This window comes from Vombatus ursinus, unplaced genomic scaffold, assembly GCF_900497805.2.
Source record: "Vombatus ursinus unplaced genomic scaffold, bare-nosed wombat genome assembly UNPS02014813.1, whole genome shotgun sequence".
NCBI lineage: Eukaryota > Metazoa > Chordata > Mammalia > Diprotodontia > Vombatidae > Vombatus > Vombatus ursinus.
The window spans coordinates 14,712,992-14,727,327 of record NW_020954591.1 but is presented as its reverse complement, the minus strand read 5'-3'; the positions used below and the strand labels follow the sequence as shown (position 1 = coordinate 14,727,327).

At 33.6% G+C, this 14,336-nt stretch overlaps 1 protein-coding gene across 5 annotated transcripts in view; it reads left to right on the top strand.

Moving 5' to 3' along the window:
* CDK8 (cyclin dependent kinase 8) overlaps window positions 1-14,336 on the top strand; it is a 132,884-nt gene that overhangs the window by 109,590 nt on the left and 8,958 nt on the right. For 3 of the 5 annotated variants that reach the window (XM_027835200.1, XM_027835199.1, XM_027835198.1), the window contains exons 5-9: window positions 3,413-3,470; window positions 6,006-6,137; window positions 8,779-8,922; window positions 11,861-11,930; window positions 13,212-13,284. In XM_027835200.1, coding sequence (XP_027691001.1) covers window positions 3,413-3,470; window positions 6,006-6,137; window positions 8,779-8,922; window positions 11,861-11,930; window positions 13,212-13,284 — 477 coding nt within the window. The remainder of the gene's footprint in view (window positions 1-3,412; window positions 3,471-6,005; window positions 6,138-8,778; window positions 8,923-11,860; window positions 11,931-13,211; window positions 13,285-14,336) is intronic. The other 2 variants (XM_027835202.1, XM_027835201.1) reach the window with 1 other exon arrangement.

Here is a 14,336-nt window from a genome sequence, read left to right as displayed (position 1 = left end):
AATTTCACTTCTGTAACATCTCTAGAATATGTCTCCTGTCTGATACTGCCAACATCCTTGGGCCTTTTAATAGAGGCCTCAGAGTGGATTGGCTTTCACCCTCAATAAATTTGGATTTTTGTAGGAGAAATTTAAACCTCAAGTTAATGAATCATTAGCACAAGGGCTAATTGGCAGTTGCAGAGTTCCATAGGCTGGAGAGCTTCAGAGGATTTGCATTTACATTACAAGTCAGCTGAACCAATTAGAGAGCCCAGATGGAGATTGCCCTCTGTCTCTTTTTAGGTGACCGAATTGGGAAGTTATGCATACTTGGATTTATAAAGATGTTTTCCTTTATAGGCAGTTCCCTGATATTAGTAGACAGCAAGTAAAAGGGTAAATCTTTTCGGAGATAAATTTGGTCAACTGGATTTATGCCTCCTTTTCATAACCTCTCTGCTTTATAGCAAATACCTAACTTTTAGGGATCCCCACCTGAAGATGCACCAAGCTTTAGCTAGGGACCTTCCACACTACACTAATAAATAAGCTGGAGCAATTGGTGAAGTTCAAGTGGGAGATGGGGTTAGTCCCAGCAGCTCCCTGGGTAAATAGGAGTGTCCATACCGATAGGTCCTTGGGGGATGATCAGAGGAGAAATCATGCCCACACACAAGTAAGGTGGGCAGATATGATTTTCTTTCCTAGAAAGTGTAGATTTTGATAAGTTACATGGATAAGAAAATAATTGGTGGTTAGCCTATGGTATATACTAAAGAGCTTAGTTCATTAAAAAAAAAAAAAAGGAAACTTTGATAACAAAGACCTAGGATGACTGGTAAAAAACAGTTCATGCCAGACTAATCTTCTTTTCTTTGTTTCTTTTTTTTTTTTTATAACAAATTTAAGCAGGGGAGGTAGATCTGTAGGTGTAGTTTGTGTGTATTAGAGCAAAGAATTTTATGGAGAAGATGGAGAGATATGGACTAAATGTGTGGCTTTTGAATGCCTTATTTTCTTTTAACTCTCAACTAAAGTGCCACCTGCTCCATAAACCCTTCTCTGATTTCTCTTCAATCATAAATTCTGCTCAAATTTTGTTAGATTACTTCATCTTGATCTCTTCTTTTGTTCCATCACTTCTTATCTTGTACTTATTTGTGTACATGCCAATTCCATCTTTTATATTGTAAATTCCCTGAGACTCTAGAGGCTTTCACTTTTAATGTCTTGAACCCAGCACTCTTAGTAAATGTTTATTGAGCTGGATGGAATTGACTTGTTCTACTCAAGAGCAGTGTGTAGTATGTCATTTGCAGGGTCATAAGATCAAAGATTCAAAGCTGGAAGAAGGGACCTTTTAAGCACCTAGTCCAACCATCCTTTCAGATGAAAAAATGGAGGCTTAGAGAGATTAAGTGCTTTTCATGGAGTGACCTAGTTAATAAAAGTCAGGCTAGATTTGAACCTAGATCTTCACATCGCCCAGTTCAGCACTCTATCCATTAGGCTGTACTGCCTCTCAAAATTTATAGTACCCACTACTCCCAAGTGATCTAACATCCAGGTGGCCTAACTATAGGCCTAAACCTACTTAGCTTCCGAGATCAGACAAGATCCGATATTTTCAGGTGATATAACTTCTCTTGCTTCATCTTTAAAATTAGGGAGTTGGACTAGATGAGGTGTCTTCCAACTCTCCATCTATGACCTCATGATTTTATTCTCTTTTCGTGAGATGCAGGCTCCATGGTGAACCAGTTGACCTACAATAAACTAAAGTGTATGTATAAGCAATTTTGTATGTTTATGGTCACACGTGGATGAACCTTAGGGGGAATATTGGTAAGAATACCTGTTAAAAGTTAAAAGGCAATTATTGAACCCTATCACGGTTAGAAGTGTATGCATTTATGGCATTTGAGAAACTGGCTAAGTTCTGGTATCATTTTCCAGAAGAAAATAAAAATTAAAAATGAGCATGTCAGTATTCATTAATAGACAAATCTTTGTCACGTAGTATTTTTTTCAAGCATATTATAGAAAGGGCATCCATCTGACTAAGAATCAGGTTTTAATCATAGTTTTATTTTTAATTTGTTTTGTTTCCTGGGGCAATCACTTTGGTCTTAGTCACTTCATTTCTAAAATTAGGTGCTTAGAATAAATTTTCTCTTGTCTTTTCCATTCCTAGAGTTCTACGATTCTATAAATTTCTAACCTTTGGAGCTTTATGGCAAACAGAGAATAATAGCTCAGTAGTGTACTTTCTTTTTGATATCAAAAACAGATCTTGGGGACAGGTAGGTGGCACAGTGAACACAGCACTGGCCCTAGAGTCAGGAAGACCTGAGTTCAAATCTGGCCTCAGACACTTGACACTTACTAGCTATGTGACCCTGGGCAAGTCATTTAACTCCATTGCCTAGCCAAAAAAAACCAAAAACAGATCTTTATTTTTTGTAGCTGAATGGTATTATCTTGTATGGTATTGAATCTTGTGCAATGGCAGTATAGAGGCTTTATTAGTACAGGAGAGGATTAGGAGACCCTATTGTATTGAGTAAATACAATTGAAACAAAAATATGCAATGTGATCTTAAGGATTACTCTCCCCCCCTTTTGTGTTGTAATACAGTTGTACTATTTAGCAAACTATGGCCATATTGAATGAATAAGCCTATCAGGGTAAACTAGGGAGAAAATTGAAAATTAAATATTTTAATAAAAATGTGTACTTGGAATTATTAGCATTTTTAAAAACCACTCTTAGATGTGGGATAAGTCAGTAATTGTAAAAATGAGATTTTAAAATTGAATGAGTAGTTTTCTTAGTTTGTACTTTTAAATTCTAGTTTAATTTTTTTTTAAAGAAAAATCATTTTCACAAAATTTTCTGCAGTTTACTTGGGAGAGATTTGCATGAAACTTATTTGCTCTTTCATATTGACTCATATTTGAAAGGTTTATGTAAATCGTGCAGGATGTTTTTATTTGACTGAAGGACTTAGAAGAAAATGATACACTAATCTGTAAGTCCCGTGAGGGCAAGGATCATTTTGTTTTTGTCTTTGTTATCCCCAGCATCTAGCACAGGGCTTTGTCACATGATAACTATCTAATAAATGCTTCCTGAATTGAATTATCAGCTTCCCATTAAATAGTTCACTAGGAATACATAAGTGAAAACAATGGCTATTTAAGAAATTCAGAAAAGTCTTAGCTCTGCTTATGGAAAAGGAGAAGGAAAAACTTTGTTTTGGATAATCATAATGTTCTTAATACGTATATATCCACAAATAAGCATTTCTTTGGTGATCTGAATTCAGTTGACAGTTTTGTAAAGTAGTATTTTTTAAATTACAAGTGGATTTTTATTTGTACTGGCATGTTGTCTACTTAAAAACTTACAAATATTTTGTTTCCACAGAAACCTGCTAATATTTTAGTTATGGGTGAAGGTCCTGAGCGAGGAAGAGTAAAAATTGGTATGTTATATCTTTGTTAAGTCACAGTGCTACACATTTTTAGAGTTTTTAAGAGGAGTTATATTACTTTAAAAAAATGTTTTGCAATGATACACATGTATTCATATAATGGAAATGATTTTTAAAGAACATTTACTCAAATTGAAAATGTTTTCAGGGGGCAGCTAGGTGGCGCAGTGGATAGAGCACTGGCCCTGGAGTCAGGAGGACCTGAGTTCAAATGCGGCCTCAGACACATAACACTTACTAGCTGTGTGACCCTGGGCAAGTCACTTAACCCCCATTGCCTAACCTCCCCCCCCAAAAAAAAGAAAATGTTTTCACATTCATGAAAGTTACCAGATAGGTCTGGAGATTGAAGCATTCTTTTCATGAAGCAGCCAGTGAATGTTTCCCAGAAACCTATTTCTTCATTATGTATAACCTGTACAGATTATTTAATGTAGAAACTAGATTCACCTCTACTTGTATGACTAGTTAGTGCTGGCTCTCATTATGTATTGTGTGATAGAACAAAACATGTACCAAGACCCATCAATTCTATTCATCGAGGGCAATAGAATTATAAATACACTTGTTTCTCTGTAGACTAAGGCTGGATTAAAAGCTACAATTTCTTGCTAAAAGTCTGTTAACCAGCCATTTATGCCTGATAGCTTAAAATAATAAATTCTAAAACACTCTATCTTTTAAAAAAAAGTATTGGTGTGAGTGTTTGTCTTTTTGAAAGCAAGTAAATAACACAAGCATTCTATATACCCTGGGGTCTATGTACTTTAATAGCATTGTTTAATTAAAAATTAAATAATAATTCCATATTTCTTGATAATCTGAGGCTCTAAGGAAAGAACAAATGTGTCATTTCTCTCATTTTTCACTATCATTTCCCTATTCGCTTTAGTCATATATATTTACGCTATTTTATATTTTTGTACTAGGAAATGATGAAATGCTTTCACAAAATTATATTTAATTTAAAATAGGAAGACTAGTAGACCTGTGTACCAAATTTAATGTTTTGAGTTGAAGAGTTCTGTATCAGATAATCAGTTGACAGTTTCTGCTGTACCAAAGTATGAGCTTCTCACGTCTTCACCTCTCTTTTCCCTGTATAAATAAATACTTGATATTTCTTTTTAGTTGATATCAATTACATGCATCCTGACTACACAATCTAAATTTTTATGACTTATACTGTGCAAATTTTTGATCATATGTCCTTCATAGTAACTCTCAAATCATATCTTCTGAGGGACAGGCCACTAAGCATCTCTTTAGACCTTATAGATAACTGAGCATCAAAGAAGAAGGTGTCTATCAAATTTGATGAAGTTCCAATGTAAGCTTCTAGCAAATTAAGAAATGAGAGAACCTGCCAAGCAATACTTTTTCTAGCAAAGCTTAAGAAATAGGAGAGAATCTGCCAAGTAATACTTTTACATGTACTCGTGTGAGATTTGGGAAGATTTTACATAAAATATTTAAACTCTCTAATTTGGTGTTATTAAACTTCTTATTAAGGTAAAAGTTCCTCAGGGGATGTGGGAGGAGGTAGAGAAGCTAATGTGTGCAGATTGACACATTTGAAAGGAAATGTTACTTTTAACTGCAGTCATCTCTTGAAATATGATTATATAGAATTATAATCCTTTGCCAGATTAGTGATTACTGTATTTTCTTATTCAAATAATTTGAGTGCAGTAGAACAATGCTTACTTTGTTGAAGAGCTCCATTAGGAGAGAAGCTAACCTTACTTAATAATTCTTCAGTTTTTAAAGAATACTGGGTTAATACTGGGTTAAGCTTAAAAATAGTGAATAGATGTTATAGAAGTTATTTTTTCATATATATAGATCTCTTTTATATATATTCAGTCCATACATATAAACTGAATTTCAAATCTATCATAAATGACTGTAATGACTTTTAGAAAAGTCATTTAACCACTCTGGTCTTCAGTTTCATCTGTAAAATTATGGGATTGAACTGGATGATATTTGTGATCCCTTTAAGCTTTAAAATTCTGTGATTTAGTCATTTAAATCTATAAATCCATGGAAGAAGCGTCAGGGATGACATTAAAATACTCTTGCCTCTCAATTATCCATGCCAGTAAAATAGGCACAGACAATTTAAAGTAGCAGATAATTCATCCGTCTTTGTCAGAACTGTATGCCACTTCCTCATTGTCACATTGTCACAGACAATGTCTTCAGTAACACCAAAATCCATCTTAGGGTCATGGCTCTTTGCCTTTATGTTGGCATATCAGGTGGAATCCTGTCTATCAGAACAGGGAACAGGACAGTGGACCTAATCTAATCAAAGATCTGGGTGACAATGAATAGCACTCAAGGCATACAGATATCTAAGTTGGTTGTACGAAGAACCTTATTAAGAAATGAAAGTTTTATTACTTCAAACTATTATTCTTTTACATGAGTACTATGAAATGTTGTATAATCAGTAAAACTTGTAAAAATCTATTTTCTTAATATTCAAGTGGATTTGTTGTGTTGTTTTAAATTTCACAGCTGACATGGGCTTTGCACGATTATTTAATTCACCTTTGAAGCCTTTAGCAGATTTGGATCCAGTAGTCGTAACATTCTGGTACCGAGCTCCAGAGCTCCTTCTTGGAGCAAGACATTATACCAAAGCTATTGGTAAGTAGAACTCATTAAAAATTTTGAAATTGTCTTTAGAATCTAAGAGTTGGAAGGGACCTCAGAGGGCATCTAGTCCAACCTCATCCAAAGCATGAATCCCATCTACAACATTACCAGCAAGTGATCATTCAAGCCAGCCTCTTTGAAGACAACCAGTGATAGAGAATTCACTCTCCCACCCAAAAAAAGATCATTCTATTTTTTGGACGGTTCTGATTGTTAGGAGAATTTTCCTTATGTTGAACCAAATGGTTCTTCCCCATAATTTCTACTTTGTTGGTCCTAGTTCTGCCTTCCAGAGCCAAATAGGAGATCAAATTTAATCCTTCAGTTGTTTAACCACATTATTTTGGAAGGGCTAAGTAGTCATGATGTGGTAGATAAGATTGGAGAAGATAGTCCATAAATATTGTATAGCTTACCAAAAGACACATTGGTGCAAGGAAGAAGAAATAGGAAGCCATAAATAGGAACCTTCTGTATATGTTTGACAAAATAGACTGAAGAGTTGTGTGGAATGAGAGCAATTAGGTATGATAAGCTACTGAGTGAATTATTTTAAGTTCATAGTTGAAGTATTTTAATTTGATTTGTATATTGATTGGGAATCATTGAAAAATTTTGAGTGGAGAATAAAATGGGCAAAATGATATGAATAAAAAGTGACTTCAAATTAGTATGCAAGACATAGAAGATACCAAAAGTATGTGTTGAGAAGGAAGCTACCATAGGTGATCAAGGGCTTGGAACAAACTAGTCCCCTCTTCCCCTTTCATTTATCTACCTCTTTTTATCCCCTTCTATGTTTTTGCTTTTATCCATCAAGCCACATTCTTCCTAGCTTAAGCAGTCCTACTTACTCTGATGTCTCTTCTAATGTGTTGTTAAAAAAAAGTAATAGTCCCACCTACTTCTCTTTTTTGCAGCCATATTTTATATCATCATTGTGTAGATTTCTTAATTGATTCTTTAAGACTTTTATAGGTCAACTTGGTGTATAATTACAGTATAAATTGTTACCTGACAATTTCTAAGTAAGGAAAGATAGTGGGTGAACTTAACAGTATCTTTAAATTCATGCTATGTGAAAAAATTGTTCAGAGATAAATGTTTAAAATGTTACTTACCTTGACCAAATATATTTTTATTTAAAAGTGTTGACTGAGCTTGATGGCTTTTTGGTATGAAATGTAAGAATTGAGAAATTCGTTTATTATTGGGAAATATAAACTCGAGTTCATATCAAAGATAACTTTTTTGCATCAGTGATAGGCTTTCTTTCAAGAACAGGTAGAGGGGCAGCTAGGTGGCGCAGTGGATAGAGCACCGGCCCTGAAGTCAGGAGGACCTGCGTTCAAATCTGGCCTTAGACCAAACACATGACACTTACTAGCTGTGTGACCCTGGGCAAGTCACTTAACCCCAATGCCTTTAAAAAAAAAGAAAAGAACAGGTAGATAATAATTCATTCACTTCCAAATCATACTTTGCTGAGGGTGACAATATAATTAATCTTTGGCTCTAAGGATTTCCACAGATTTTATACTGGGCTACAATTAATGTAGCTAACTTACTTGAAAGTAAATTTTTAAAAAGCTTCCCCCCTTCATTGGTTTGCATCTGAATAATTTTTTAAAAATGTATTACATATACTGGCCAGAATAATACAATTTTCCTGAATTTGTTGTGTTTTTGTTGTGTACACAGTGGATCACATATCACTTGCCATCTTCATTATTTTTTTAAAGGATAAGTCAGTCCATCTTTTTTTTCCTATTTGTGTTTAGAAATTTTTTTCACTCATGAGTAATTCTGTTAAGTAGATTTTAAACATGAGGCAATAAGAAAATAAATGCATAGTTTGAATTTTGCAAAATGAGTTTATAATGTAAAAATAGAGCAATCACCTTGACCTACCCTTTTAAAATAGTGATTATGTTGCCATTTTCACTGAGCTAGTCACAGATACTGAAAAGCAGCTCACAGGTTGACATACAATTGTAACTGAAAGGAACACTTTGAAAGGCTACATGCTCTTTGAGGACAGGAATACTGTTTCAATAAATATTTGAAGTTGGAAGTTGACTTTTTCCTGCTGGCAATAGAAATTTACTAATTAAGATTAACGGAGCAGTTATTGAACTTTTCAAATCATCAAGGAGACAGAAATTATAACATAATTATTTCATCAAACAAAACTGCCCTACCTATCTATTTTTAAAAAGTATTGCTTAATTTTAGTTTTGTTTTGTTTTCAATTATCACTTCTGATATAAGGGACCTTGAAACCTGTTTTATGGATGTGATTTTGGTTTTGACATAAATAACTTCACTCAACTATTCTAAATTTAGACTGAGACTTGGAGTAAGACTACTAGGTGGGAGGGAGGTGGGACAACAGGATTTAAAATATGGAGTTTAAAATTAATGTAATTTCATGGTATTTATTGTCTGTAAGTTAATTGTTTAGCAATGAATACACTTTCCTTTTTTATAAAGAATCTTTCCCCCTTTCTCCACTCACCCCTCCAAAAAAAACTCCAACAATGCATTTTCTTTTGGAAAGATCCACTTTATTTTCCTCCTTTCCTTTTCTTTTTCTTTTTCCTTTTTCTCTTTCTTTTTTTTTCCCTTAAAGATATTTGGGCTATAGGGTGTATATTTGCAGAGCTACTAACTTCAGAACCAATATTTCACTGTCGACAAGAGGACATCAAAACTAGTAATCCTTATCACCATGACCAGCTGGACAGAATATTCAATGTAATGGGATTTCCTGCAGGTACATATTGCATTTTTATCACTCTCATTTAATTTTTAGATATCTGTATTTGAAAAGATTTATTTTTTTAAATAAAGGTTAGACTAAGTAAAGTATAAAAGCTGTTTGTATAGAATCTTTTGTTCAAAAGGTTGCACAAATATACACTATTATATATATTTAATTTGCATATTAAATGGTGAACTGGATTTGTAGAGGGAATAGGGATAGAAATTGTTTTATGTTTGAAAAAGGACAAAACATTTTTAAGATTTTTGTTCTTTTGAAGACCTCGCTGTTAATGGAATAACACGGGGATTGCTGCAATTTGGGGTTCCATGTTGGAATAGGATATAGTAAAGGTTACTGTAGTTTAAGACCACCTCAGAGGGAGCTTGAGTTGTACTTTCATATTTTCTAATATTAGTGTGCAGTAAATATTATTAAAATATTTATGTATTGCCTTTCTTTGAAATGTGTTCTTTTCTGTTAGTCTATTCTCCCATTTTGTATAAGACAGAGTAGACATATGATTTATCATTTTTCTTTTTGGGGAGAAATTGCACTTAACCCTTGATCCTATAGGAAGTCCCAAGCAGAGTTAAGGCTGGAGTTAAGATTTTCTGTCTCCAAATTCTTTACAGTATCTATAACTTTTTGCTATCTAGTTTATCAGAGGGAGATGGAGCAGTAATAAACTCAAACAACTATGGTATAGGCTCAGCACCTTGCTAGGTGCTGTTATAAAAGAAATGTGAGAGAATTGTCCTTAAAGGGTCTACTTGAAAAAATAAGACCTATGCATAGAGCAACTAGAGAATATTTACAAGGTTTTCCCTCCTAAATGTTTGTTTTTTGCTATGGGGACCATTGTTGTTATTTAATTGGTATAGAAAACTTCCTAGTAATGAAACTCCTTCTACCAATTCAGATCAGCAACTGCTTCACAATATGTAGACTTAGAGAGGCCTGGGAGCACTGAGAGGTTAAGTAAATTGCCCATGATCATACATCCAGTCTGTGTCATGGGCTAGACTGGGACCCAGGTCTTGAGGCTGGCTGTCTATCACTTGGTGTGGGAGCCATGTAGTCTCTTAGCATCATGAGCACAAGCTAATTTATAACTAAGTGTGAATTATTATGTGAAACAGACTATCACTGTTTAGAGGGCAGAAAATGCTGTAGTCCTGGATTAGTCACAGAAGACTTCCTGAAAAAGATATGAATTAGGCCTTGTAGAAGAGATAGGGTTTGAGTAGTCACAAGCAAGTTGAGAAGTCATTAAATTCTAGGAGAAAAGCATCAGCAAAGGTCCAAAAGCAAGAATGAACATGACTTCTATGGAGTCTGCTAGAGTAGACTGAAAACAACATGGATTGTTGAAAAATAGTGATAAATAAATTGGATGAGTCAGGGAAGATCAGACTATAGAGAGCACTGAAAACCTGCCAGAAGAGATTGAATTGATGTAACAGGGGACAGAAAATTATTACATATCCCTGAGCAAGGAAGTGACACAATGAATGAAAGATTAAATGATTTAGGAAAACTAATTTGACAACACCGTTCAAGATATATTGGATTGAAGAAAGTTTATTTTTTGAGAAACCATCTAGGAGGTTGTTGGAATAATTCAAGTGGGGGTCTTAACTAATGTGATAACAAAGGAAGGGCAAACGTGAGGCATCTCAAAGGAAGAATTGATTGGAGTTGGTAAATTGTATAAAGAGAATGAAAGAGAGAAGAATCAAAGTTGATACTGAGATTTCTAACTTTAGAAATAGGAAGAATGATATTAACAAAGAGATAGTGAAGTTGAGAATCTGACGAGATGGAGATTTTCAATTTAGTAATAAATTATAAATAAAGAATGTACATTCACTGTCTTCAGTATTGTTGTTGAGTAGGAAGTTGTAGTGAAAAAATATTTAGTCCTGAGGAGAAAGTAAAAACATCTTAACCATATATATATAGTGTGTATATGTATATACATACACATATATAAACATAGATATATGTGCTAAAAGTGCTGTTAAAATGTTTCATTGTAGGGAGCACCTAGGTGGTGCAGTGGATAGAGCACTGGCCCTGGATTCAGGAGGACCTGAGTTCAAATGCGGCCTCAGACACATAACACTTACTATCTGTGTGGCCCTGGGCAAGTCACTTACCCCCATTGCTAGCCAAAAAAGCAAAAAACAAAACAAAATATTTCATTGTACTTAATATAGCACTATATACCCAGTGTGCACTCAGTAAATGTTCATAATAATTATGATAAACACAATCATTTGGGCATAGCCTTCTGAGCAACTCTTAGGCAAAAATAACCTGGCTAGATGGTAGGACAAACAGATGCTTTCTTACTTAGGAATTCTATTCTAGGTAATAAATCCTGTTCTAGGTAATAAAATTTTCTTTGCCCAAACCCATTTTGTTTCTAAGACTTTTGAGTAGTTTTGGTTGACTCTAAAAGTAAAATTCATATGAGAGCAAGTTATACTATATTTACTTCTTAATAATTACGTATATTACTATGAAGAAATATATGTGATAAAGAATGAAATAAAGAGGCAAGGTCAGATCATTAGAGGCCATGGTTTCAAGACCTGGCTCTGCTACTTATTATCTATGTAACCTTAGGCAAGTCACTTAACTTTCTGACCTCAATTTCCTCATGTGTAAAATGAGGTCCCTTCCAGCTCTAGATTTTTGAGCATGAGAATTATGAGAAAAGTTTGTTATCAGTTTTAAAAGCTATAAAAGAGGAGTAACTTTCACTTACCTTTGAGAAAATTACAGATGGGACCAGCAAAGTTTAGTTCAAAAAGTGAAATTAGATTAATTATTCCACGTGGCATAATAAAGATTGGGGTGACATCTTCAAATAGAGTTGACCAATATTTTGTATACTGGTAGTAGGAGGTTGGGCAATAAAAATAATGAATGTACTTCACAGATAAAGATTGGGAAGATATAAAAAAGATGCCTGAACATTCAACTTTAATGAAAGATTTCCGAAGAAATACGTAAGTCAAAGAAAATGGATTTTGTTGCATGCTTTCTAATATAGTATGAAGTCCTATCCATTTTATAATTTCCATGTGACCAAAGTGTGAGGCCTGATACCACTCAACACAAGATTATTCAAAATACTGAACCTGTTTAGTGTCCTTTAGATTTTGACAAATGGTTGTCATCTTAGTCTTTGTTCAGTGATGATTTTTAAAATGGGAAAATCCTGATATGTGAGGGCAGAAGATCTCTCTCCATATAAATGAATAAATGTCATTTTGATGAATGTGAAAATAATTTTTTAAACTAAAAAGCTAAACTTGTTATTGACTATTTGCTCATTCATCAAAATAAATAATAATTTATGCTCAGTGAATAATGAACAACATAGTTCTTGCCCATTTACTATTCGTGTGGGGAAAATATTGTGTACTAATAATTTACATACACATATATCTTAACAGGCATCATTAATTGGTAAAATGAAAATATGATTACAGATAAAACAATGTTATAGGGGCACTTAGGCCCATAGAATAGTATTATAGAAGTTTGATTGGTCAAAGAGTGTTAAAATGTTAAGTTTTTCTTGGAGTTTGCTTATAATATTTATAATTGGCAAATGGGTGGCTCAGTGGATAAAGTGTTAGACTTGGAATCAGGAAGACCTGAGTTCAAATCTGGTCTCAGACAGTTACTAGCTGTATGATCCTGGACAAGTCACTTAACCTGTGTCTGACTGTTTCTCTATCTATAAAATGAGGTTAATAATAGTACCTACTTCAAAATGTTGTTGTGAAGATAAAATTAGATAATATTTGCAAAGTGTTTTCAAACCATAAAGCGCTATCTGAAATGCTAGCTATTAAATGCATTAGTGATGCTGATTAGGGGTAACCTTATGTAGAGTACTACTGTGTTGTAAAACTTTATGTGGAGTATTTTTGCATTTTAACTTAATTACAAGGCTGACATAAAGTTTTGAGAAGTAGCTTTGAAAATCCTAAGAGTTTTAGTGTAAAATTAAGTGTTCAAAAAGCGATTCAATAAGTATTATGTATTTTCACCTCAGTTAAACAATAATATGTTTAATCAGCCGCATTCATTAGATGACTGAAAGAGATATTGGATGAAATGAGTTTTAATTTAATGTTAGTCTTTGCATGTATATAATAATATTCATATATATCATAATGAGTAATCAAAGATAAAAAATTATTCTCTTTTTTGCTATGTAAAATGAATCTCAACTTAAATCTGATATGATTCTACATCTTATAGTGTTTTTCTTTCAGATATACCAACTGCAGCCTTATCAAGTATATGGAAAAACATAAAGTTAAACCAGACAGTAAAGCATTCCACTTGGTAAGCCCTGATTAATGGCAATCATAATGAAGCTGTGTTGGTGCATAATAAATAACTGATTCAACGTGGGGCTGATCTGTTAGAGGAAGAGCTCAGCTGTGTGCTTAGTGTGACACATGCTTCAGAGCACTTACTGTCCCTGGCTTATGGGGTGGTTTAACAAGTCAGAAATAAACTATTTTACATAGATTTCCAATTAATGGTAACTCAGATATTTTTGTTGTTTTATTTGTTTTGCAGTTAAACACTTTAAAGAACTGCTTAAAGCATGTTGAAAGTATAGTTGAACCCTACTATAATTATGCTATTGGAAAACAACAATGACACTGACATTATGAAATTTCAATATTGTATTAAAAGATGCATTGTCACACTGTATGTGTAGCATCTGACTTATAACAGAAATGAATCTAGGTAATAGTGTGGTGATTCGTGATGAAGTTATATTGTACTTTTTACTACTGCAATTCCATATTTGACAACATATTTTGTCACTAATACCAATTTTGTCACATTGGAACGGAAGCATTGTGCAATTGGACCCTAAAAGTATGCTTTTATAAAAGAAAGGCAAAAGGGAATCTTTGAAAGACAGCTTGATTTTTTTTTTCATTTTCTGACTTATTTTTATATACTCTACTAACATGAGCTCCTTAACAGTTCAATAAATAATACTTGCAATGCCTTGAAAACTAAATGTGGCTTCATTTTCATGCTTACTCAGCAAATACTTCAAACAATAACAAGGATGATATGATGATTACATCTTGTCAATATTTCAAACTACATTTCTTACTTTCCATAGGACCAGTATACTTTTGTCTCAATAATAGATTATTATAATATATTTAGAGTTAGATCCAAATTGTTAAATGAGTTTATACAAAATTAATCTGATTTAGAAATATAAAATTAGCAGGGTCATGAACAAGTGTGGATTTTTAGAGAAATTTATTGTTGATATGAAAAGGTAATTCAGAGGAGCCCTAAACTTGTACTTCCTTGCAACTTATTTGGAGAGAAATAAGATGTTTGTATCATGGGGTGACCTG